The sequence below is a fragment of the Musca vetustissima genome, unplaced genomic scaffold (assembly GCF_032173495.1).
Source record: "Musca vetustissima isolate MV318-11 ecotype Yass unplaced genomic scaffold, APGP_CSIRO_Mvet_v1 utg8434, whole genome shotgun sequence".
NCBI classification, from domain to species: Eukaryota; Metazoa; Arthropoda; class Insecta; order Diptera; family Muscidae; genus Musca; species Musca vetustissima.
Genome location: NW_026877912.1, coordinates 13,061 through 40,923, shown reverse-complemented (window position 1 = coordinate 40,923; position 27,863 = coordinate 13,061). Strand labels below are relative to the sequence as shown.

The 27,863-nt window shown below is 35.9% G+C and overlaps 1 protein-coding gene across 1 annotated transcript; it reads right to left on the bottom strand.

Annotated features, from left to right (window-relative positions):
• Positions 1-296: 296 nt before the first annotated feature.
• Positions 297-17,315, bottom strand: LOC133322595 (DNA polymerase zeta catalytic subunit). The gene is made up of 19 exons (XM_061531574.1): positions 17,195-17,315; positions 15,942-16,171; positions 15,391-15,880; positions 14,794-15,319; positions 14,601-14,717; positions 13,769-14,212; positions 13,643-13,709; positions 13,471-13,584; positions 11,821-11,990; positions 8,281-11,724; positions 7,853-8,115; positions 5,459-5,938; positions 5,060-5,394; positions 4,782-5,000; positions 4,145-4,715; positions 1,473-1,586; positions 1,222-1,412; positions 762-989; positions 297-705 (listed from the first exon to the last, which is right to left on the bottom strand). Exons 1-19 carry the CDS (start codon positions 17,312-17,314, stop codon positions 309-311), a joined length of 8,520 nt encoding a protein of 2,839 aa, XP_061387558.1. The 5' UTR covers position 17,315; the 3' UTR covers positions 297-308.
• Between the last annotated feature and the right edge of the window lie 10,548 nt (positions 17,316-27,863).

Sequence of the window (27,863 nt, the reverse complement as noted above, 5' to 3'; positions counted from 1 at the left end):
TCCCAAGGATGCCGGGTCTCACAGTTAATAATTATCAACACTTTCACCAAGAAGGACGGTTTAGCAACCAATATTGCCACGTCAAAGCAAGAGAAGAATATCTGAGGAGAAAATCATAAAAAAACTTATAACAGTAAAAGCCCAAAAGTCCGCCGGTGACAGCTTATCACATCATTTTCTTTTGTACCAGCAAAAATATGTATATTTTTCTCATAAAAAAATTTTAAGTTACAAAACATTTCCCAATATAAATATAGTAATAATAATCATTTACAGCATGCATGCATACAGAAAAAAAATAGCTTAGCCTAAAATTTCTCTTCAATTAAATTACGAAAATGTACAATTTGTTGCAGATCACGACGTTTTACTTCTAAAACATACAACACCGGGCAATCCAATGAACTACATTTCAGATCACCAACTCGACCACAACATGCCTGACAAATATGCTGTGTTGTTAAATAGCCTTTTTCGATTTTGGACATTTTCGTTTGCAGGATAATCAGCGAACGTGTTGGATTGCCACAACAGACATCACAAATTCCCTGTTTCGTATGTCGTCCACAATCCACCATACAATTGGTGGATGAGAAGAATTGGGAAATTGTACTTTTCTTTGATTTGTTATTGCCACAGGGAATGACTTCGTTAGCCGATGATAGAGCTGGTGTCATTAGAATTTTACGTGGTAAATTAGTAAACCTGGAAATGGCAAAAATAGGTTAGTTCATTGTTTAGGGAGGCTGGCGAGTAGTTACCATTCATTTACATCAGCTCCAATTAAGAGTAAACAACGATTTAATGGCGGTATAATGGCTTTGGTTATATAATATATAGCATTAATTTTAAGGCCCTCATCGGCTAATACGTCATGCGGGTGACGTATTAGGCGGATTAATGGCACCCCCGGTGGTCCATTGGAGATTATGAATGGTACACGTTCGCCACGTCTTGGTATGCGACGTGGATCGGTTTGTATCCATTTTCTGTTAAAGAAAAAATTTATAACTTTAAATATTAAAATTTAACACTTTCAATAAATAAAGAACTTAACGTGCGATTTTGAAAATTTAGCTGGAGGTAACATTGAGGTGTTATTATTTTTAAAATTTTTAAAATCAATCTTAACTTCACATTTCCTTCAATTGAATTATCTCCTCAGTATCTCATAACAAAATTCAAAAAATAAACATAATCTCAGAATACTTTGCCCCTTACCTTGTTAACTCCAGTGCTGGTACACAGGCATTGGCCTTATAACCATTCATGCCTCGAAATTCTTTGGCAAATATTAAATCTTGTATGTTTGCACGACCCGACAATAGTTTTGTAAATTGCCTACAAACATATTGCTTAACTTGACTAACGTCGGCCGTTTCAAAAAGTATGCGCAGGACTTTTTCCAACATCTGCAGGTAACATGTAATTAATTCAACATTTGAAATATAGATAGCAAATTTGGCTCTTACCTTCGCCACCATGGGACAACCATCTCTTCGTACTGTCTCAATACCCTTTGCCTCATAAACGGGCTCTTCTTGGTCGGGTGTCTCATACATATAGCCCACATAACGTTTTTTGGTCTAAAAATTAAAAAAATGAAAAATCGGTTAAAAAAACTACTCTACCACGCCATAAAATTAACAACCTAAAAAAGGTCGTAAGGTTAAATATTGTCAATGCAACGATGACAATTTCCTGGCAAAGCTGTAAATGATTTTGGAGAAAATCTTTAACGTTTCCTTCGCGAATCTCCCTAAAAGTTTATGCTTTCTGTATCGAAGCATGGGGTATCGACAAAGTAGATCTTCGATATTTTCTGTTTTCTCTTCATTCTCACATAGGCGGCAAGAATCCAACTCATTATTCTCCCATTTTGAAAAAAAGATCTGATTCTGCAGTGACATTTTATGATCCCTATGGTTGTCTTTATACCTTTTCTGTTCGTAAAAATTATCGGTTAATATACACTTAGAAATTACAGGTCAGATAGATTTTGAGGATTGCTAAAATCTCTGCTTAATTGCTAAAATCTCTGCTTTTTATTTTAGCCATGTCAATGTTTTAACAAAGCTAAGGATCTGCCGGAGAAGTATGTTAGATTATCAATTTCATATTTACAGAGCTAAGGATCTGTTTTCAGCAATGGAGATATGACGACAGTCAGGCTGGATGGGAGTAGCTCGAAACCCCTGATGGTCTCTGCCGTTTATCTCCCATATGAGGCTCATGACCCGCCCGGTATGGAACTGGTGATCTCATCATCGGGTGTGACGCCAATGCACATCACTTCCAATGGGGAAGCAGTAACACCAATACGTGAGGTGAGTCCATTTTTGATTTTATACTTAGTTATAATCTTAGAATTTGTAATAGGGGCAAGGCACCAACTTTCGTTAATAGAGTGAAAGGTGAAGTCATTGACATAACCCTCACTAATATGGACGACTCTGGGGTTATGAACTGGGAAGTATCTGAGAAATGTTCCTTTTCAGATCATAGACTGATATTTTTCCAAATTCCTACGTCCAGAGGTAAACAGAAGAAGCTTTATAGGAATCATCGGAATACAAACTGGGACAAAAACAAACTAGGACAAACAGCAGCCTCAATCCTGGAACATAAAGATCTCAAAACGGTTGAGGATGTTGAGGATGCTGTAAACAATGTCACGGTCACTCTTCTGAAGAGCTATAAGGCTTCATGGCCTTTAACATACCCAGGGAAAGGATATCAGCCGGTATGGTGGTCACAAAAACTTTCATTCTTGATGAAGGCTGCAAGGAAAGCATACAATAGAGCTAGTAAGACAAAACTCAGTACAGATTGGGACGTTTATAGAAGACAGTTCAATGGGTACAAGAGCGAAATCAAGAAGGCTATACGTGAGTCTTGGGTCTGCTATAGTGAGTCAATCGAAGGAGTCAACGAAGCGCCAGTTTTCGCAGAGTACTATCTAAAGATCCAAATTTGGAGGTAGTATTAAGCGAAGTGTTGGAACGTGGACAAACTCTGGCAGTGAAACTCTTGATCTTCTATCGTCAACCCATTTTCCTGGTTGTAAGGACTATAGGGAGAGTGCGCAGTGTGCACATCAGCTTATAGTTCCAACGAAGGAGGAGGAGAAGTAGATAGAAAATACTATAAGCTACCCAAACCTGGTATGGGCGATAAATAGTTTTCAACCATATAAGTCTCCTGGTCCAGATGGTATAATACCGGCCATGCTCCAACACCGAGATGAACGAGTATTAGCCACTCTGCAGGATATTTTTAGGGCTTGTCTACTTCTATCGTACATACCTAGTCTATGGAAAGGATATTTGTGTGCCCATACCGTGAAGTTCGCCATGTCCCTATGTACTTCATTCTAAATGAGCTTCTGGTTCCATGAAAGCGATTAATACATTATTATCGCATACAGATTGCTGCCGATCTTTGCACACTACTTATTTTAGACAGCAGTGTTCTCTTCCTCAGTGCCTCTCACAAGACTAGTCATCCATAGGTAAGATGGGAAAGGACAATTGCATCCAATGTACGATGAACGAAGACAGTCCCCAGCTCTTCCCTATTGAGTTCTTGAGTCCAATTTTGATTTTTTTTTTTCTAAATACAAGTTATATGAGTCACGAGAGTAATCGGTAGAAGTTTCAGTTTTTTATATTTGCGATAAAGTTTTTCATTGCAATTAACTCAGGAGTAATCCAAGGAGGTCTATTAGAATGGATAATACGAACTTTGGGTATGATTTTCAACAACAAATTATTTAAGATTGTGTAACAATTTTCTACAGCAACTTCAAGATAAATAGATTTCCAATCGACAGAAGATATTAAAGAATTAATTTTTGGATATTTTTTTAATGGTTTCTGATTAAAAAAGAGATTGATTATTTAAAATTATGATTTTCTTCTGGAGAAGATAAGGGAGAATTTATACATACATATGTTAAATATCTGAGGAACATTAAGAAATACCAAATCTAATAACCTGTTATTACAGCTTATTAGAAGGCTGAAAAAAGGCTGACAGCTCCCCGCCTTGTGGAGTGCCTCTGTTGAGAAACCTCCCATATGGAGATATCCCCAAGGCTTGCATTAATTATCCTGCTTTTCAGCATAATCTGGCTCCAACTTACCTGCAGTATACACGGTTGATAGACCTTTTCCAATTTCAATTTAACCGGATGTGGATTCTGTTTGGTTACCACATCGGCAATTTCTTCGCCGATGCGAAATGCCTCCTCACGATTGCGACCCGGAACCAAAACAAATAGCGAATCTGTATCACCATAGACAACCTTAACATTCCATTTTTCATTGGATTCCACAGTCTTAATTGCTCTCTCTAGAGTTTCACGACCTTTGGCTACAACAGAATCACCAACTTCGACACAAGGCATGCGACCACTAAAATTTGCCGCCGTATAACCATACGTGACATTTGCCATTAGCTTCAAACCCAATTGACGTGAATGGAGAATACGCTGTAAGGCCGAATTTGTTTTGTGTAGTTTCATTGACTGTTTTACCATTTGACGGGTATCTAAAATTTCTGTCAGCATTCGCGGTAGAATACCTTCACGCACTGATGATTTAACAAAAACCACACCACAGGGTGAAATTGTAATAAGATCACGATCTACAAGTTTTCGCAGCATTGTGGGAGAGACACGCAGCTGGGAGGCACCAAATTCAAAGGGAGTTGATCTGGAGAATGTGGGAGAGAGGAATCAAAATAGGTTTAAGTTTATTTGTTTATAAGGACATATTTACATTCCCAAATGTTCCACACGGCCCAAACAAGTGGAGAAGCAATAATTATAACCAATTATCATACTAGGGTATAAACTTTGAAAATCCAAAACAATTAAGGGATCAGCATAAAAACGGGATTGTGGCTCCAAAATGAGAGGTAAATATTCGGGAGCTCTCATGTGGGCTCTTTGCTGGACACTGGGTGAGGCGGGTACCAGATTTTTGGGTTTTGCTATTCTAAAGAAGTAACAACAACATTTTATTTGAAACCTGAAGGACGATTCAAAGCGATTTACCTTAACATCATACTTTCCACACGAAATTGTGAACCTCTCGACAACACCTCATAGAATTGTATGCCGATTAATTTGGCCATTTCACTGGTGCGTCCAATCAAGTCCAATTGATCCAATAATGCCAAGGTGCCTCGTACTCTTTCCAAATAGTATTCCAAAACAATCCAACGTGAACCGGGTGAAAAATACCATTCTGTCAGGGTGCGATAGCTGTGGCAGGGGCAACGTTTATGCATTATGTGATACATAACATTTTCAAAGGTGTATGATGTGAGGGCGATTTCCGAACGCATAAGACGCCAAACATCCAACAGAATGCGGCCACATAACTTCATCTGAAACCCAAAGAACAATTTTGATCTATATTTCATAATCTCTTAAAAAGGTTTAGGAACTTACCTCCACATCCAAATCGGTAAATGAATCACGATCTTCATCAATAAATTCCCGAGTCTTTTGTGATGGAACTCTTGACAACAGCGGTGCAATATTCAAACATAAATACTTGGCCCGATCAATAATATAACCCCATGAAGACATTTCAATTTCATAGCCGGCATATATGTCTGGGTCCCAACGTGAACATAAACCCAGCAGAGCTTCCAATGCCTCAACTTCACTATTAACAATTGTCACTTCAATATCTTTATCTAAGCCATGAATATGACCCTCTTTGGTTACCTTATCGCGTGGATCGTGTACCATAATGTAACCACATGATTTCCGTGGCAGCTTCTTGTCGTTATCGATGTGATCACTGGGTATACTATTTTCAATGGCATAAAATATACAACGTATCTCGTCGACTTGTGGATTTGGAAAGAAATCTTCACGTGTGGCCACAAATAATTCCAGTGCAACAATGGTAAGATAATTAAACTGAAAGTACATGGAGGGGAATTAATTAAGAAGGAGTTCGAGGAAGTATTGGAGCATTAAATGAAAACCTATAGAAGGTTTTTTCTGTTTATAGAAGAGGTCCAGACGGTATTATATCTACGGAAGAACTGAACAACGTCTCTGGTATATATAAAAGCTATTAAAGTTGTTCTATCTATATACGATTTAAAAACGAGAACTGGAGGAAAAGTTGGACGCAGTCATCGTAACGAATATAATCACTTATGATATTAACATATAAAATAAAAAATAACGGGCCTAAAACAGAACCCTGCGGTACACCACATGTAACTGGAATAGTGATGAAGATGACCTCAATCTACCTTCTAAATCACCAGAAGTAGAATTATTAGAAACAAACGAACTGTTTAAAGCATTAACACCAAAATTACATCCCGTTCCCCTAAGAAACCGCTAAAAAGCAGTAGAACTCACGGAACTACATTTTTTAGAGTAATAACTTATATGCTTACGTCGGATAATCGATTTGGCTTTATTTCTGAACTTACAGTACACTTTCCAATTCTCGCTGTTCTTATTTTATTGGTAGGCTTTGAATGCCATACTTAGCTGCCTTATAACAGAACGGTTGTTCCAAAAGTCGAGCTGAAAAAAGATTTTGAGGCGCTTCCCTAGGCAGCAACTTGGAGGACTCTCCTTGCTTCGGAGGAGACACCATAGTCGCTACCGTGTTTTTCATCGTAGGTCTAATCACTGTAGTTTCTTCCTCGTCTGATAAGGGCGAGTCTTCCCAGAGTTGATTCGGTATGCTCTCCTGGCTAAGGCGGAAAGAGCCGGTTTCCTCGTATAGGTTGAGGAGAAGATGCGACAGCCTCTCCAGGCTTTCGTTCACGTCGTCGAGAGTGGGACAAGAGGCAAAAGAGAGATCCAAGGGGGTAGCTTGTGTCGTCAACACTTGAGGGGGTTCTTTGAGGTCTGGCCTTGTAAAGTTCGAGATTGGGGGTGCCAAGGCAGCCACACGAAGGCAGATTTCCTTTCTCGAAGTGGATAACTTTCTTCGAAAGACTATCCTATATAAGGTTTGAGAATGTGCAGTTACTAACTTTGAATGCAACACTCGGAGATCGTCCGGTCCATTGTGATCATCCAAGAAGAAAGATTGAGAAATCTGTAGGGGAGAAAGGGCATAGAGAAGACAGAAGGTAGTGTCGATGATTGTAGAAATTTGGACAAAAACATATTACGTGCTTAGGTTGAACTGTACCAATTATCATAGCATATTAGTTACCACCCCGTTCAGCGGAATAAATGGAACTGTAGGGCGGTTGAAGTCGGTAGTATTGCTATAAGAAGTAATTGTAGTGTTTTTGGATCCATCGGTAAAAAGAAAAGTGTGGCCCTCCAATTTTTTTATTAAAAAGTGAATGATATAGCGATGCGTAAGTGTTAGATTAAAAAAAAACCTAGAAAGGGATGTGTCGATAATGTCATTTTGATGTGTTCATTTTTGGTGATTATTAGTTATGTAAGCTTTCATTATTATTGGTATTTGTAGTGACGTACAATATTTAATTAATATGTAGAGGACTGACAGTATTTTGGGGATTTTCTAGTAATTCGTTACTGTTTCCTTTGATTTTCTCACCAGTAATACAAAGTTGCTCGAATTAAGGGAACCACCCATTCTCGGGGTCAAATTTTATTTATTTTTTTTTATTTAATTCGAATCTACACTAATTCAAGAATGTCCCTACAAAATTTCAAGTGAAAATCTCAAGAACTCTTGAAGATATAGCCGATTTATTGTGTCAGCATCAAGTGACAGCTAAAGGGCTTCTCAAACTTTTTTTTTCCCTTAATACAAAGTTGTGTTTCTGCTGATTGATTCTGACCTCCTCTCTAAATAATAAAGAAAAACAAGTTCTTCCTTACCTCAATATCAGCCTTGGCTTGTTGTAGATTTTCCAAAGCGACTTTAAAACCATAGCTGCTGTTAAATGTTGTATCATTACTGCGACCACTACCGCCGCCACCACACATCGTAATATCTTGAGCCTCAATTTGCCGTAAAAATGAAGAACGCTCCAATTCAGCAAGTGCCGTCTGGCTTGATACACTTGTTTCACTGTTTTGTGAGGAATGTGGTAGGATACTCTCATCCGCTGACGGAAGAAGAATTTCTTTTTCTTTCACATCTTCTTGTTTGTTGTGGCACGGAGGAGGATTATCCTTTTCCAATGCTTCTTGCATTTTCTTATTCAATGATACTCGCCGCAGCACACGTCTATTGTGACGTCTTCTCGTCAACGGATTAAGGCGTTCCAATGGTATCTTCTCAAATTTCGTTGTGACGGGAGTACAGCTTTTATTTGTGGCTTCTTTGGCTTGGGAATTTTCTTTTGCCGCCGGAGTGGCTGGAGTTATGGGCGTTAGTGTTAGACTCATTGAGGAACAATTTAAACTGGTGTCACTATCGATGTAATCTCCATCACCATCATCACCTTCATTTAACATCATGGTTACCTTTTGCCGCCTAACTTTTATGGGACTATCTTCCTCGGTTAAATTGCGAATTTTATCATGCTCCTCCTCCTCATCTCTGAGACTGCCTTTTTGTTTTAATAATTCTCTGGCCTTAAGCCACAATTTCACATCATGTCTGGAGGGAGCTGACATTTGGGGTTCAATGGTCACACACTTTTTCGTGGCCAAATATTCCCGTACCCTTTGAGAGTTACGATACTTGTTTAGCATTTCTGGTCCACATAAACGTATCAATTGTTGACGTCTCCATGTCGTAAGACCTTTAACGTCCGTACCCAAAATACTTTGATATTCCTCCAGATCATTCAGTTTATTACTGTTTATTTGTAATATTGTAAAGCCAATTTCTTTGTGTTTGGTAACATCATCGGGATTGCTATAATACGGTTGCTGGAATTCATATTCGGGCAGTTTGAGTTTTTGACAACCTTTTATTACTTCCTCTCTTGTCGGTGGTAAATCGAGTGGGGTTAATATCAATTTCGATTCGAAAGTTGGTGAAGACGATTGTTCACTGCTTTCATGGGACGATGATATATGAATAGCATTATCCTCCAAGGAGTTACTTGGCGGTTTGTTTTGTGTTAGGGAACATGGACTTGAGTTTTGGGTAAATAAGGATGGACTATTTTCATAAAAACTTAAAATTCCATTTTTTACGCATTTTGTTTCAACGGTTGGATTTGAAATTTCCTTGTTTTTTAATTTGGGTTCCATGGGCGGACTGGGTGTTTCGGCAATTTCATCGTCGGAACTTTGACAGAAAAATTCTATGGAAGGCGACCTTGAGGTATGTGGAATATTTGTTGGAGTCTTTTTTGATTCTTCAGTTTCAATTGGTTTTCCCAAACTTTTACCCAATTCCGATAATTTTAGTAGGGCATTTATCAAATTAGCATTGTTGCAGAATTCCATTGAATCTGTAGAATATTGCTGAGAAGACCTTTGGGAATCCAAAGATAATTGCTTTGAGGAATTTTCGGAATCAGCGCATGTTTGTTTGGATATTGGTCTTGAATATTGTTCAGAATCAGCAGATGTTGGTTTGGAAGGGACGGTGTCACAACCATCCGATATTTGTTTTAAATTTTCATTTTGTTCTGTATCCCTGTTATCTAAAAGTTCCTTATTTTCGCCTTCCATTGCGAAGTTATTCTCAACAAAACTTAGATTGTTGTCATCATCATCGATAATTAGACTTTTATCATCATCCCATTCTTCATGGCACTCAATCATCTGGTCGATCATTGATGTTTCTCGAGAACCCTCATTAATTTTGAACACTTCCTCAGAGTCTTCACTTGTTTCAAATCTTAACTGTTCCATGGTACTTGAAGTATCATTGTGTTCAACATTTTCGGATGTAGCCTCATGTACTTTTGGTTGATTGGTTTGGACTGTCTCCTCCTCCTCCTCGAGTTGCATTCCAATGATAGGTTCGTTGCTAGGTGTTATTTCTTTTGTAGATTTAGTTAATACTTGAGGAATTACATGGGTTTTATTATTGTCCTCGGATACATATTGTTTGGACTGGTTATTTCTTGAACTGACAACATCCTCAAGAAACATTTCCTGTTGCATTTTAATGGTAAGTTCGATTTTCGATTTTCTTTCATTTTTCGAGTTAGAAATTGCCTGCGGTAATCCTGATGCGTTATCTCTTACACTGGGATCCTTCAGCAGGGGGTTTTCTTCACGTGGTTTCCTTTCTTTTCTAGATATTGAGGAATTTGATTCAAGTTCGTCCTTCTGAATCCCCTTTTTTATATTGTCCACCTCAATAACAGGTTCTTTGTTTCCCTCCATTATAGATTTTGAAATTCCTCGAGTAACTCTTGTATGTGTTAGATTTATCAAGTTATTTTTGGATTTATTTGAGCATTCCTCTGGCTGATTTTCTACGGCTGGAATGGTCACTTCCTGTTCCACTTTTCCCATGGGCAAATCATTGATATGGTTTACTTTTATCGACTTTGACGTTCTTTGAGCAGCTCTTCTAGACCTTAAATTTGGCAAGATATTTTCAGATTTAGTGGGACATTCTTCCGGATGGGTTTCATTTGTGGCTTTTAAATTATACAATTCAAGTGGAGATTGTGGATCTTTTTTATGTCGTGAACGATTTATGACATTCGAAGTGATATGTTGCTCCACATTATTATGACATTTATCTGTCTGACTTTCTATTGTACTACCAGCTACAATTGTATCACCTTTATTTGGAAATTTATTTTCCATGATACTTTTAGAGAGTCCCTGAAGTACTCTTTGACGTCTTAAATTTTCCGAAGAAGCTTTATCATCCTTTCCATCGTTTGTTATTGTGTATCCTTTATCCATTCTCATTAGGGACATGTTTTTGATTCTTCCTCTTTTGCATTTAGACTGTCCTTGAGAGACTGATGTAGTTTGATTTGTTTCCATATCATCCATTTCCTTTTGCTCTACTTTTATAGACGTACGTAGGCTCTCAGAGACTGTTTCAACTAGAGGGTTTTTTGAAATATAGCTAGGATGGTCTTCATCACTAATAGTTGTTTTAGTTGTTTGATCTTCAGTCTCCTTAAGGACTTCCAAGTTGTGTTGTGTCTTCAAATTCAGATTTGTAATATTTTGTTTTGCAATGTCATGGATATTCTTATCGCCTCGTTTTTCGCTTTCCAAATTCGTAGAAGGTCTTAGGCATACTCTCTTTAAACGTACACGGCATTTTTTCAACGCAGATGGATAATTTATAACATTATCACTCGCTGCCATAACTATTGTTTCTTTGGCTTCCACATCGAAATTTTCTGTAAGGGCTTTTGTGTTGGAAATGTTCTTGGAATTGACATTCATAAATATTCTCTTCATTTCGCCATCTGTTTCTTTGGGTATATTTTCAAATTTAGATGTATTATCTTCTAAATGATTTGCCCGTTTATTATCCAATTCTAAAGATTTCAAACAATTTCTTTCATCCAATTGTTTTCCGCTTGATATTTTATCAATACCTTCATTATCTTGGCATTTTATTTTACGTCTCTTAGCTGAATGGGACGATGAAAGAAAACTACGTCTTAAACGCTTTAAATTTGGTGTTTTACGAAATTGAAACGAAGGATCTTCTACAGCAACTACCTCGTCAGAGATAATAATTTCCTCATTTTCTTCATCCGTTGCTTTGTGACCAGAGATAATAATTTTCTCATTTTCTTCATCCGTTGCTTTGTGACCAGAATTTGAAGTATTATTTTTAAACAGATTAGATTCAACATTATCTTGAATATTTGAAGAAAATATATTTCTAATGGCATTTTTGTTGTTGTCGTTGGAGTTTAAATCATGATGACTATTTAGATGACTATTTGTTTCACCTTCTGTGTGGATGACATCATCATTGACGACTTTCTTTTGCTCAACATTTTCACTGCCTTCAACACTGTAGACTCTTAATAATTTTTCACTAGTTCTACGGGGTGTTAGATTGCAGGTTACATGGGTTTTATCTAAATTTACAGTCCTTCTCGAACGTCTACGATTTGAACTAGATAGAAAAGAAGAAAATCGATTAGTATAGGGAAAAAAATCTTAGGGGAAAAGTTTGATATTTAAAGTAAAATAATTTATCTCAAAAGGTGGTGAAGAAAGTGAATGGTGAATAGCAGCAATAATCTGTCGGGTATAAATTACTGTTAGATCTTGAAAATATCAAAACCAGATACCAGATTCTAGTTTTTGCAGGTCCTCACACCATGATTGGTCGCCTGATTGTATTGACATCTATTGTATGCAGCCTACAACATTTTCCTGTATTTTCTTTCCGACATCCCCGAGAAATTTCATCCATTCCCAGTAATGTACCATATTTCCCTCACATAGAATAAGGAATATTGATTTCAACTCTCATCATGGATGTATGGTATTCTCAACACCCATATGATTCATGCGGTAATATAGGTACCAAACGAAAGAAATAGATAAAACCGATCTTATTAGATATCCTGGTCACTGTAGAAAAACACAGCGATATAGTGGAGCTCAACTTGTCGCGACTTTCAGCTGTTACTATCCACAACCAGAGTAGTAGAGGCCATAATCATGGAGTACCAAACTAACATTTTACCAGCATACTTAGCTGGCTTGTGACAGAACATATGTCGAAAAAAAATTTCCAGGCGCAAGACCATGTTCCGAAATGTTCTCTTGCGCTTGATATTTCCATTGAATTCATGGCCTTCCCCTTCTGCGTGAACAAGTCGGCTCGCTTTTATATGCATTTTGTGCTGGGGCATCCTAGTCCATTCTCACAACATGACCTGGTCAATGTAGTCGCTGCAGCTCGATGCGTCTGACAATGCCGATGTCCGAGAACAGATGGTACAACTCATGGTTCATTCGACGGCGATATTGACAGTCAATGCAAATCGACCCATAGATCTTTCGGAGAATTTTTCTCTCAAACACTCCAAAAGCTGCCTCATCTGCTTGCGCAAGTACCCATGCTTCAGATTCATACATCAGCACGGGTAGTATCAGCGTCTTGTAGAGTGTAAGTTTGGTTTGGCGAGAGGTGGCCTTGTTCCTATATTGCTTACTCAGGAGGCTGATGTTACAATCATTGGACATGTATTCCTGTAGCTAAATTGTACTAATCAGTGTGTGCATGGTGCAAGGAGTCCTTTCGTCAAGAAGGTGGGTAAGTTGAGCGAAGTAAGGTTCTGCTATTTGTTGTGTTTACAGCTTTTGACGTCTAGTTTCCTTTACAAACCAACATTTTAGAACTATAAATTTCTGGATTTATAAATTTAAATATCTTGAATTTTTGTAAGATTAGGTTCGGTTAGACTTCGTCACACCTCGGGTTAGATTGGACTTCGACTACCCTCGCAAGTTAAGATGTTGTCAAAAGAATCGAATCGAAAGTTACTCAAAATTATTAGCGGAATTAACGAATCAAATCTAGGCAAATGGACCAGTAATTGACAATTAATTATATTTCCATTTTTTTAGATTTACTGACTTACTGCGTATTTTCTTCAAGCACAGGATATTCCGATACATTTTCTTGTTCCGGCATTTCCACAGAAATACTTTTTCGTCTCAATTCTGATAAAGCCAATCGTTTACGCAATGATATACTGAAATTAAAAAAAGTAAATAATATTTATAAACCATATAACAATTTGATAAACTTACATATCCTTAGTTTTGTCTTCCGCAGATGATTTTGAAGGCGTCTCAGAATCGGGATTGGTTATAATTTCTACAAACAAAATATTTTTATAAAAAAAAATAAAATATCAAATCCTCTCAACTACATACGTTTCCCCGTCGAAAGATTGGTAATAATCAATGGCAATGCTTTATATTTGTGACCACTTTTGGGAGTTCTTGGTGAACGGTGAGAAGACGGTGATGCACCCAGTGTATGTCGTCTATTCGGTGTAGTTGGTGGTGTACGTGGTGGCGTTTTTGTTGTATTTGGAATGGTTTTTTTATTTTTATTCGGTGTCTTTTGTATATCATCTGAACCATCGTGCTGTGGTAAAGATGTTTGTATGGGCTCTGTTTCTGTGGCCTTTGTTTGTGTTAGCTTCAAAAGAAGTTCATCTAAATCATCCAGGGCCATAGAAAAATCATTAAGATTATCATCGGTGTCATCGGTTTTATTTAAATCATCATCAGCATCGTCCTCACTGTGGCAGTGAGATTTTTCTAATGCTGCTACAGCGGTTTCCTTGTCCAATAGTTCGGGAGATAAGGCGACTATGAGGATATATAAAATGAAGGCAGTAATTGTTAGTAAATATATGAATAATACTTTTAGTATTTCATGCCAATTTTTTAATATTCCATTTTCAAAGAATCAGCTTTTTTGTTTTTTGCTTCAAAATGTCAGCATCATTTAAAGGTAGATGCAGTTAAAATTTTGAAAAATTATACTTAAGGGGCATAGTCCCCATTTTGTTGGCTTCTGGTTTTACTTTGACACGAAGACCGTGAAATGAGTGGCTTAATCACAAATCGATAGAGAACATAAAATCAATGATAGTAGACACAGCATCCACCAAAATAAATTTTGGAGGTCAATATCTTTATTTTCTATTAGGATTCATAATCATTTATTTTCATAGACAACTTTCAACATACTTACAATCTTTTTGGTTTTGTGATAAAGGTGCCAAACTGCTATCCAAATCAATTTTCTCAATGTTATTGTCATCTTCCAGTTGTTGCAATATATCCAACAACTCCATGTCTTCTTCACGTACTAAAAAATCGAAAAAAAAATATAAAATTTTTTTATTTTATTTTCCACACAATCCCCTTGTTCATGCTTTGCTTACATGTTGCATTATGTGGCACATGTTGTTGCTGTGATTGTGTTAGACTCAATATCAAATCTTCATCAACTATGGTATCTTCTAGGAAAACACTTTCATCTTCTGTCATCTCCTTTTCATCATTTACGTTTTTTGTTAAATCCAAGAAATCTTTGCTCAAAGACGAAGAAACACTTTGTTGAAAAACATTATTATTGGATAGATGATTTTCGACAACTGAAGCATTTATTAAATTTTCACTTTCCTGCGAACATTCTTCAGGATAAACAGCATTTTGTAACATTTTCGATAAATTGAAGGTTCGTTTTTGTTGGTGTCGTGTTGCTCCAAGACTTGCGTTCAATGTTGTATTTGACATATTTGCTTGTAATGTACAATTTATGGTATGATCTGATGATTGTGTAGTTTCCATTATGGAATTTTCCATGGTTATAAGTTTACTAACTAAGGCAGTGCGATAAAATATTTCACTTTCTGTTGGATAGGCAATTGGACGTTCTTGTGTTGGTGGTACTTCGAGGGTAGGTATCTGAAGAAAAACAAAAAACCAACATGCAATTTGAACAAAGAAAATAAAATTTAAAATTTTCTACAACTTACCCCTTTCAATTTCTCCTCATCATCTTTAAAGCTCTCGTACATTTTCTCCCTCCTCAGCTTTTCATCATTCCATATCGATTCAATACCCGGATTTGAATGTGTGGAATTTTTACTTTTCGTAACAAGTTGAAAACGATTTAATATGAAATTTGAACCAATATCACATTCAACACTACAACAAGACATCTTTTTGGCCATATCACAATCCAAGAGTTGAGCCTCAGTAATGTTTTTTATCGGCACAATATGGGTATCATCTGGACGACGAAATTTGACAATTTCCAGCGGTACATGTATCATGCTCATCCCGTATAAATTATAATCAATCATAAATTGTAAAATATACGGCACATGAGCTTCGTGTGGATGGAAATTTTTATTCATAATAGCACCATTTTGTAAAAGATTTGCGGCTCGACGCACAAAACGTGGATTGAACATGTGTATTTTTAGATATTGATGTTCGGAACGATGATAGCCATAAAAGGGTCTGCAAAATGAAGGTGGATTTTATAATTATCTTTAAATTGGTGTACTATTTCTTTACTTACATGCCCTTAACCAGTTGCACCTTGAATACATGTTGAACATTTGAACTTCCCTGACTCAGTGATATGTTAATAGCTTTATCTAAATTCATGGCTATTTGATAAATAGCCTTATTTACCGATTCGAAATCTTTCTGATCGTAGGGAACATAGAAGTAAGGAAATACGCCATGAACATGCATACACGTCTTCTGTCCTTGGGCATTGGAGCCAAATATGCGAATAATGGGAACCTGTTTGGGGAGAAAAATAACAAAATTAATACACTAATAATATGAATTATTTATTAATATATTGTATGCATCTGATCTGTTCCCGAACCTGCAGGAACACATTCTAAGTCCATTTATGGCATGTCAGTCCGTCCGCCTGTCTGTCGATGTTAAATTGTTAACAAAGTATACGTCACATTTATAATCCGAATTGGATGAAATTTGGCACAGTTCATTAATATAGCCCAAGGACGAACCCTATTGAAAATCGGTTCAGATTTAGATATAGTTCCCATGTATATTTTCGTCCGATTTAATGTAAATGGTGTATCAAAGTCTCTATATATCTTTCGATCTTCACAAAATTTTTTACAGCGTACTGAATTAAGTCTACAATGATGTGTGTAAAGTTTCGTGAAAATCGGTTCAGATTTAGATATAGCTCCCATATATATTTTCGTGCTATTTAATGTAAATGGTGTATCAAAGTCCCTACATATCTTTCGATTTGCACGAAATTTGGCACAGCTTACTGAATTAAGTCTACAATGATGTGTGTTAAGTTTCGTGAAAATCGTATCAGATTTAGATGTAGCTCTCATATATATTTTAGTCCGATTTAAGGTAAGTGGTGGACCAAAATCCCTGTATTTCTTTCGAACTGAATTAGGTCTAGAATGATCTGTGTTAAGTTTCGTGAAAATCGGTTTAGATTTACATACAGCTCCCATATACATTTCCTTCCGATTTTATGTAAATTGAGCATCAAAGACCTTAATTTTGTCCCATTGATACACAATTTTGTACAATGTATTGAAGTTAATATAAATTAATCTCTTGCCAAGTGTCATTGAAATTTGTTCAGACTTAGATATAGCTCTTATTGGGATTAAATTTTGAACAGTGCGGCATACCGAATAGCGTGTATCGTTTGCCGTAAATCGATTAGTCCCTTGTACGCAAACGTCTTTAAAGTATATTGTACTCCCTTATATAAATTATATGAACTTTTCTATAAATAGGATTCACTTCCAATACACCAACCTTTTTAATTTCTTTGCCGCGAAATTCCGAATAAACAGGATCTAAGCCCGGCACCGGTTTCTCCATGTAAAAATCGGCGATAACCAGCCGTAAAGAAAATATTCCATCATTTGCCGCCATATTTATTATCAGTTGTCATTGACAAAGCAAATTAAATAGCATTTTTTTCAAAATTTTATTTAAAAAAGTAAACTTGTGAAATTCCCATGGACTAGGAATCAAAACAAAAACAACCGAATATATGATAGGGTACTAAAGACGGAAAATGTCAGATGACATGGGCTTTAGAAATCGTTTTTTACTAAATAAACAGCTGTTCTCCTATAAATGATTCGATAACACCAAATGTTATCGGTATAAAGAGGTTCACACTATATGCGACTTCATTGCAGAAATTTATGCAAAAAATTGTACTTACGGGAATAGATAATATTTAAATTCTTGCACAAAGATAAAATATTTCAATTTTTCCTCCAAATTTTTTTTTTCTGATAAAACAGAAAACCCTTTAAACGATATGTATATAACTTTTGACGTGTTAACCCCCTCTATGGCAATAGTTCCGTTCCAGAACCTAAAATAATCTACTAATTTTACAATTTTGCAACTTTTTACTCGAAAACCTTTCCTGAACCCACAAAACTGGTAAAACATTAATTCAAATTTAAGAGAGCCCAAAACAAAAGGGCGTTCTCTTTGTAAACTCTTTACTCGAGAAATTTGGCCGATTAAAAATGGCCAGCAGGCATATTGAGCAAATTGAATACGGGAGCACTTTTAATAAAGAACAATTTCAAATTGTATGCGTTCCCAATTTTCCTATTGGATGATTTTTAAAAGCATAATTTTTCAAATTCATATTGACACTAGTCTTTCGTTGGAATCAAATCAACTGGGATTTGCTGTTACCTTTTTTAATTGGTATATGATATATATATATCATTGTACAATTATGCAAGGTAGGGTATATTTTGTCAACAAAGAAAAAAACTCCTCTACATTGTGGGCTATAATATCAGAATAAATAAAAACAATTTTTCCTCTATGATATCGGAAGATCACCAAAGAATAAGAAGCTATTACTAGATCTTGACCTAGGCCTAGGTTCGTTGTGTCAGAACTCCTCAAAGTTCCGAAAAAGATGACAGATAGGTGGTTTGATTGAGCAATCGATTGCTAGATCTGTAGATTGAGATCCTCGTCTAGCTAATTCGTCTGCTTTTTCATTACCCATGATGTCACGGTCTCCTGGTACCCAACACAGCCGATAGCTGTAAGTGAGTGTTTCCAAAAAAGCTCTATACTCAAGGACGAACTCATATTAATAATATGAGTTCGTCCTTGAGTGGCTTTAAGAGCCGCCTGACTATTCACAAAGATAGTCACCGGTTCAACGATCTCTGCATCCAGACTTTGCTAGGTTCAAGTCGTCTCTACTAGGGATAACGACACCTAGTCCGTTCAGGATACATCGATTTTCGATTATCGATTTTGTTCATGCAGCCTTAGGGCACTACGCGCTGCCTGACGCTTAATGCTGTGGCACAGAGTCCTTAAGTTCAGCATTGCGTTCAAAGCTGCTTGTGGGGTGCTTCTCGAGGACTCAGTTATTAGAATCGAGGCGGCTCTTTGTACCTTGTCGAGTTTACTGGATGTCGATTTGTGGCGCAAGTAATGCCACAAAACAAGAGAACCATAGGAAAGGATGGACCTTACTACCGTGTTATATAACCAGTGTTGCCAAACGAACGAAACGAACCAGCTGTACCAAACGAAACCAGTGTATATTCGATGGTTTTAGCCCCCAATGGAGTTCTTGCATGCATAGTGTCATCTGCTCTCTCTCTCTTCGCCCGTTCCTATTCCATCGTAATGTACAATCCAGGATTGTGCCATTTTGCTTCGGACGACGGATAAAGCTGCACTCCATCCAGTGTCGGTGGAGCAAAGACGCCGAGCTTACGTTTCCTAGTGAACATTACCAGATCTATCTTTGTTGGATTTACTCCAAGGCCGTTAGCCTTGGCCAGCCTGACAGCATCGATAAGGCTCGTTGCATAATCTCCGAGATTGTTAACGGAAAATTTCCGGAAATCAATATCACCTCGTCGTCCGCATAGCTTAAGACTTTGATACATTTCCCGTCAAGTTCCATCAGAATATTGTTGATTACCAATAGCCATAGCCAACGGTGAGAGCACCCAGCCCTAAGGAGTACCTCTTGTTACGTTTTCCTGATTTTCGTATCCCCTACATTTGAATTTATAATTCTGCTATTTAGCATTTTATCTATGCAACAAGTAAGGGTTTCAGGAATACTAACTTTTTTAAGTGAGTGGTTTGCGGACTCAACAGACTTGCCTTTTATATATGCGTGCTGCGAATTGCTAAGAGAGGTAGTCGATCAATCTTTCGAGAGTCTTGAGTAGAAAGGATGATAGGCTAATGGGTCTATAGTCCTTTGGTGCAGAGTGACTTGGTTTACCCGTTTTGGGAATGTAAGTAACCTTTACCTCGTTCCATAGACCCGGAACGCACGAGAGAGTTAAGCACTCCATATATTTCTTCTCAAGGATCAGATATATACATGGCGGGATATATACTTTGTAGCTATTCTGAAATAAAGTATCATTCTAGTCTATAAATGTGTTAAAGCTGTCCATACAAAATTTAAAACATTATAAATATTTTCCGGGTTAACCAACTCTATGAGGATTTATTTGACATGTATGGAATTGACAATAGAAACTCACTGGGTAACGAAATCCAGTACAATGTTAATGAACTATCACCTGACTCTGAGATCTCGCAGACTGGGGACATTGTGGCGCCCAACGTTTCAGAGCATCACAGGCCACCAATCATGGGAATTTATTGTGGCGCCCAACGTGTTTTTTCCTTTGATCTCAGATTTGCTTCAGATCACAAAAATTCTTTGCTCCTACAACAAATTGTCAAAAGTAAAGAAAAAAAATTCTCAAAGAATAAAAACATTTGTTGTCACATTAAAGTTTTTTTTAGATATAAATCATCTCAAATTCATCACTTTCAAATATCTCATTTCCGTATTTTTAAAGGGTGAAAAATAGATTTGTAGAACAAACTATAAATAAAATAGGTATAGCCCACGCCCCTATTTTATGTATTTTAATGGTCCTTGCTCCGACGGAAGGCAAAGATGAGCAGACCAAGGACATATTTTACGAGCGCCTAGAAACAGCATATGACCGCTGCCCTGGCCATGACATTAAAATTCTGCTAGGAGATTTTAATGCAAAAATCGGAAGGGAAAATATTTCAAGTCCCACCGTCGTAAAATTCAGCCTCCATGAAGAAAACTCCGACAACGGCACGAGGTTGATTGATTCGCGGCAGCAAAAAAATGGTAGTTAGCAGCACTAGATTCAAGCATCTCGATATATACAAGGCCACCTGGATTTCTCCTGATCAAGTAACGTGAAATCAAATTGATCCTGTTGTGATAGACGGAAGGCATTTGTCTAGTGTTTTAGACGTTCGATCGACACGAGGAGCGAATATCGATTTGGACCCTTACCTTGTGGCAGCAAACAAAACAAATAACAGAATCATACTCCTCTCAACTTACCCACTTGCTTGACGAAAGCACTCCTTGTCCCGATAATAATATAGAAGCACAATGGCAAAGAATTGCCCACTCCCTACACACAGCAGAAGAAACCCGTGGTACGATCAGAAGTGTCGTAATGCTACTGAGGCGAAAAACGCAGCGTATAGGGTAACACTGCAGACAGTAGCAACACGTAATGCGATGGAAAATTATCGGGAGAAACGGAGAGAGGAGAAACGTATTTTCAGAAAAAAGAAGAAAGAACAAGAAAAACGTGAGCGTGAACAAATCGAGATGTACAGGAGTCAGAATCAAGTTCGGAAATTTTACCAACGAGTAAAACACCTAACCGAAGACTTTGGCGCAGGCACATCTTCCTGTAGAGATGAAAATGGAAACCTGGTGACAGATACAGATAGCGTGATAAGGATCTGGAAGGAGCATTATGAAAAGCTGCTGGTAGCAAATGGTGATGCTTTAGAGTATATACCACCTAGCCAAGATGAGGTCAGAATAGCAATCAATGGGCTGAAGAATAATAAAGCAGCAGGCGCCGTTCAAGACCGGTGATAAGATGCTGGTCAGGAACATGCAACAGCTCATTTGCACAATTTGTACAATCACTAGAGGAATGCATGCCCAGCATCCCGTGTCCCGTGCACAAAAAAGGACACAAGACTCAGACACAAAAAGGACTCATTCGACAGAGGTGTTTAATGTCTGCGTTTGACATTCCTGCAAAATTAGTACGATTATGCAGGATAACTTTAACTGGTACAAAGTCAGCAGTTAAAGTAGAACACGACCTATCGGAGCCCTTGAATACCGAACGAGGATTCAGACAAGGTGACAGTTTGTCGTGTGACCTGTTAAAATCCTGCGAGATGCAAATGTGAACAGAATTGGCACTCTGTATACAAAGCAGCATATGTTACTCGCATACGCCGTCGACATCGACATAATGGGTCGAACATTGCGAGCGGTAACAGTCACCTTTGAACGAATTGAGAAGGAGTCTGCCAAAGTGGGACTAGCAGTAAATGGCGAAAATACCAAGCAGATGGTATCAACGTGCACGACGTCCAGTAGACTCGGACCAACTGTCGAACTTGAAAACTGCAGCTTCGAGGTAATAAACGATTTTATATACCACGGTACCGCCATAAACAAATCTTGAAATATTCTTAAAAAAATGATGCTGTCATTAAGTTTTCTTAATTTTTTGTTGTTGTATTTATTTTTAGATTTTCTCCTTTTATTGTTGTTTATTTTCATTATAACATGTTCATAGATTTCAAATGTTAATCTGAGTATGCAATTTTTTGTGAATGCAATATTGTTGTTGTCATTTGTTTTTTATGAATTTCAATTTAAATATTTCTTTGTTTGTGTTGGTTGAATTTGTTTGTTGTATTATTAATATTATTAAAATGCTTATTTTAATTTATTATTTTAAATTGTATTATAATATAAACATTGTTGCTGTTAGAAAGTTTAAAAAAAAATTATAATAGTAAATCGCTCGCTAAATTAAGATACAAGTTATTTGTGTTTTTTTTTTTTTTTTTGTAAAGAAGGCTTTTTAGGTGGATTTGAAAAAAACGTGTTTCAAATATCCATTTACCATATATATAACTAATAATGAAATAATGCTTGTTAGATTTCATATCAGTACAAAATTATGTCGAGAAAGAAATGAATGTCAATGAAAATATTCGCTAGACAATTTAGTTTTTTTAATTACAATGTTTACTATATATTTTTTTAATTTGGTTACAATTTCCTCCATTGTTTGCGTTTTTTGCAAAGTTTTTATTATTTTATTTTGTTTTATTAATTAAGAAAAACTTTTTCTGGTATTTAACTTACTTGTTTCAGTTTGAATAATAAGATTGTTTTTTATTTTGAATTTTGTTTAGAGAGTGCTTTTTTTTTTGTTTTTATAAGTTTTTTATGCTTAGAAAAATTATTTTGTTTTAAGAATTACATACTATCAATTAATAATCATTAATTTATTTTATTATTTAATAAATTTTACAAAGTGCACATTAGTTATGATTTTTTTTTGTAATGTGAAAGTTTTTTTTTATTTTTTTACTAAGTTTTATGATTATTTTTTATTAAATACAATAAATAAGGATTGCTGATCATAAACCCAAGTTAATTTGGCAAAAATGACAGCAATTTTCCACGTAATAACTTGGAGTAGTGTTAAAAAAATGTACCACTTTTTACCTCTTTTGATATTTATGTATGTAATTTTGGTCTGTTCCAGAACCTGTAAAAATAAAAAAATCCTCTATGATATCAGAAAAATAGTAAAAATTAGAAGATTCTTATATTACGGGTGCGGACCCTTCGTATTATTCGTTAAATATATTTTCACAAACTAAGACCAATTGTCGTAGAAAATACCCACCTTGTGTTAAACATTCTTATTACCAAATACAGCATGTACTAATTCTGTATGCTTTCTAATCGAATATACAGAAGATTATTAAGAAAATACTCCATAATTGTTATATGGAATTCTGTCCACTGCCCTTTTGACAAAACAATCTCGGGAACTTGATAATAGGTTCGTTCGTTCGTTTATTCAATAATTTGTACAAATTATTACAAAATGTTTGCCCTTATACCCAAAAGATCAGTAGAAGAGAGTGAATTGAGAGAGAGAGAGCAGATTAGACAGTTGTGTTACTGAGTACAAGATCTGTCAAGGTATATTTAATAAGGTAGCCGCATCGGCCCAGCTGTTGGTGCAAATAAATATCAAAAATGTTGTTGTATGTTGAACCAAGAAAATAAAAAAAAAAAACAATACTCTACAAGAATTTGTGTAAAAAAATCTTGTCAATCTGTTTGTTTTGACAAAATATTTTTGAGATATCAAAATACAACAGCCGATGTTTGTTGTAGAAATTCGCCGATTCGGCTACCTTGAGATCTGTTAATAAGGTCACACAGGTAGCAATCGAAATCGGAAAACAGCTGTTATTTCTCAAGTCTAAATTTGGACTTTTTGTTTACGTTTCGACCTTATGTATGGGCCTTGACTGAGTATTTGCATTTTTTCCTTTATTCATTCCACTTTGGTTTAAATCTCTTCCCATGTTTAGTTAATTTTTCTTATTGCTAGAACAATAGTTCTGCGCCACGTATTTCTAGGACAGCCAATCTTCTGGAGCCTTAAAGATTCTAATCAAGTGCGGCTTTGGCTATGCTTTCGGGATAGTTCGTTCGTTTATTCCACAGTTCCATATTTCATATTTTGGTCGGCTATAAATACGCCAATGATACGCAGACAAGGAAAATTTACTCAGTAAGAATTTTCTTGTACCAACAGCTGATATTTAATCAACTGTTTTGTTATGTTTTGTAAACAAACAACAAAAAATGTTCTTTTTTTCCTATTTAAGTTATTGGTCCGCCTCCCGATTATCGAGTATAATAGCGCCACCACAGATTATGCAGACTTTGTCTACGAGCCTTCAAAATACATTCAATTTTAACACTGCTTTCCTTGGTTAATTGACCAAATCGTTAGGATAATTCCAATGATAATGAAATCCTCAACCGTTTGGATTCCATTGAACGACTCGGACTTTATAGGTTATCCGTATTCGAAAAAACACGTGTTAGCTAAGCGAACGCTTAACAAAAGCCATTTTGTAAAAATCTATTTTTAAGCCCGTGGGCGTATAATGCTTTTTTAAACTTTCTAGATCACGTCCTTCTTGTGAGCCGTCCGAAGACGAACTGACAAAAAAAAATGTTCTAAAGCTGTGTCTAGTTACTTTTCCAGTAACATTTACTCAGTAAGTTCTATTTTAGAGTAAGCCGTTTTCTTCTTTTTTCCAATAATACCGACGAAAGTAAACTAACAACATTCAGTACGATTCAGCAAATAATCTGCAAATTCTTGAATATTCTTCCATTTTCTACATTTTTTATACAATACAGCTTAAAATTGCACTTTGGAAATTTAAATATTTGGATATATTGCACAAAATTGTTGTCGATTGGTCATAATATAGCTGATCAAAAAATTCAGAGTTTGCAAAATCTTACTGCATAAAATTCTTTCAGTAAACTCCAGTAAGTTTGTTGTTGTTGAACTGTCAAACTTACTCTCTCACTTGACTCTCTTTTACTGGATTTTTGTGTAAACAGACAACATTTAGTAACAGAGCTAATAAGGTCACCCAGCCAGCGAAAGTCAGCTGATTTTTCTCAAGTCTGATGTCAAAAATGTGGCTTTTGTTTGACGACCTTTACTGGAGCAAAGCCTATAAACTCCAGTAAATTTTGTGGTTGTTGAACTGTCAAACTTGCACTCCCACTTTACTCTATTTTTTGGGTAAACATACAACATTTTGTAATAACTATTATCAAATATCCAGTAAACAGACACTACTAATATTTTTACTGGATGTTTTACAAATTTCTCTCTTTTGAGAACGAAGGGTTCATTTTTACTCTCTGCAAATTCTTACTGATTAATTGTACTCCCGATAGAATTGTACTCCCTTCATGGCAAGGAACGATTTTGTTCAAAATAATACATGTTCGAACTGTTTCTAAAAGCTCTATTCATGCTATTTTAAATCTCCAACCACTCGATTTTCTGGTTAAATTCCAGCTAAATTCCTGTAACATGTGACCTGAGGCTCCGGGAAACGGATGCCTTTAAGTCACTGAACTTTGGCCTATCCTAAGCACAACGTCAGTTTGTGGCCTTCTAGAGAGCCGTGCTCACATCAGTGACTATACTCCCTCTCATAACGACTTCAACGACATTAGAGTTTCCTAGTAGGAACTCCTGGGCAAGTGACTCCTTACCTCTGGCCGGTCGACTGGTCGAAGATGGAGAGGAAAGTACTGGTGCAGGTGTTTACTGCAAAGAACTAGCCATCTACAACTCATATAAACTTAACGATCTTTGTAGAGTTTTTCAGGCAAAAATCCTGGCAAACACAAAAGCGGCTGAGATAGTCAAAACACTTGCTGTCGATAACATAGGACCGTGACTATATATGTCGTCTATGTGAGGATGAGGAAGAGCTGGAAACAATTGAACATATACTCTGTAGGTGTCGATCGCTAAGTGGCAGAAGACACATACAATTCGGCAAATATGAAATTTATGATCTAGCAGTCTTCTCCGGAATAGACCCCAAGCAGATCCTAAGCTTTTTTAAGACTTTGACATGGCATGGCAAATGTCGGCATCCAAATACGTTTTTGTCATTAAATTTACCATTGGAACAATTTATGGAATCGTTCCTGAAGTTTCGAGGGGATTTGTTGATTTTATTTTTGGAAATAGAAATAAAAAACAGGCAGACATAGCTGAACATTATTCCGACTAATCAGCATCCTTCGAGCTTCTCATAAAACATCTATATCGCCTTGCGCAAGTATCATAATGAAGGGGCTGAGCCGAGGACAAAAAAATGATTGTGGCGCCCGATGATACCTACCCAGCGCCATCAACTAAGGGATATGCATAACATGAGAAGTAGGTAGAATGATTTTAGTCTTCTGTGGATAGAAAAACAATTCAAAACTTTATGAGGTTCTGACTTGAAAAAGGAGTGATCTTAAATCATTTTGAATTCCATTTCATTTTCCATTCTGTGGGAAATTCGTGGAATTTTCAAACATTTGATTTGTATATATTAAAAGTAGGCATTTTTTTTAGAAGGGAGTGGCTTTTATTTTAATAATTCCATAATGTTTATTATTATTATTTGTGTTTTCTTTCTTAATTAAAAATTAGTAAATTTAATGTTTTCAAATGAGTTGATGTGGTGATGCTTTGTAGTAAAATGTTGCATGTATTTTGGTTTTGTTGTTGTTGTTATTATAATGCATAAGTTCGTTTATTGCTGATAGTTGTTGTTGTTTTAGTTTAAAATGTTAAATTTGTAGTTTTTTAGAGATGTTTTTTGTTTTCAATTTTTTTTGGTAATACTCTCCTTATGGAAGTTAATGTTGGTAGTTGTATTGTTTTAAATAAAGTAAATTACTGCACATTATATTGTTGTTGTTGTTGTTATTTGTTATTATTACTTTAAACTGTTTTCTTTTTTCAATTTTTTTAATTAAGAATTTTTTGGTATTTGTTGTGTTTTTTTTAATTATTAAACATTTGTTTTATTTATTTTATGCTTAGGAAAACATTATAAAGACTTTAACAAACTTAACATTAAAAAAATAGAGCAAAAAATATATAAACAGTTCTAAATAAATTAAATTTTACAAAATATTGTTGGATAAAGAAAGTGGGATGGACACAAGGAAGGGTGTAGGAGGAAGAGTGAGGTACAATAATTCGAATTTTTTGCTTAAATTCAAAGGAAAAAAACTAAAATTTGATTAATTTTTTAAGTGTAGCAGAAGACGACAGAGTTTTAGTGAAATTTGACATTGGAGATTTTTTTATATAAACATATGTATGTATGTAAAAAAATGAAAATTGTTTTTTTTTTTTGTTTTGTGTTATAATTGTTGCTAAAAATTTGAATTTGATTTAAGTTGTTGATGTTTTTTATTTTATTATTATTATAAATATAAATTTGTTAAGAATTGTGATAAATTTATTTTTTTAGTTTAAACTTTATCTCTTAGCAAAAAATACAATTAAAAATATATGTATGTATATATGTAAATATTAGTTAAGTATATAATTTTCTTTATGGCCAAAAAGTGGGGAAAGCGAGAAATTTTCCTTTAGTTTTCGACCATGATGATGTTGTGATGTGATTGATTGATCAATAATGGAGATTGGTGTTAAGAAAGTGATATAATAATGAGAGGAAGAGGGATAGTGAGAGCAGAGAAAATAGTAAAGGATTGAATAGTAATTCGGTGATGTACATTGTTGTTGTTTGTTGGTTGTTAAAGGGACATTTGAGACGGAGAAAAAGTAGGAGCTGGGGGGAGTGAGGTGGCTGTTTTTGTTTTTTGTGGTATTATCGTAAAAAGGGATTCTGAAGATTTGTTTTATTTGTGATTTTCATTCTTTCCATTCTTTTTTTCTTTGTTTGCTGTTGTTGTTGGGTTTTTTTAAGTAAA

Coding starts and splice junctions, on each gene's coding strand:
- LOC133322595 (XM_061531574.1), bottom strand. CDS start 17,314: ATGGCGGCAAATGATGGAATATTTTCTTTACGGCTGGTTATCGCCGAT. Junction 15,320..15,390: donor ATGAGGAGAAATTGAAAGGG/GTAAGTTGTAGA, acceptor GTTTTTCTTCAG/ATACCTACCCTCGAAGTACC. Junction 14,718..14,793: donor TGTGCCACATAATGCAACAT/GTAAGCAAAGCA, acceptor TCGATTTTTTAG/TACGTGAAGAAGACATGGAG.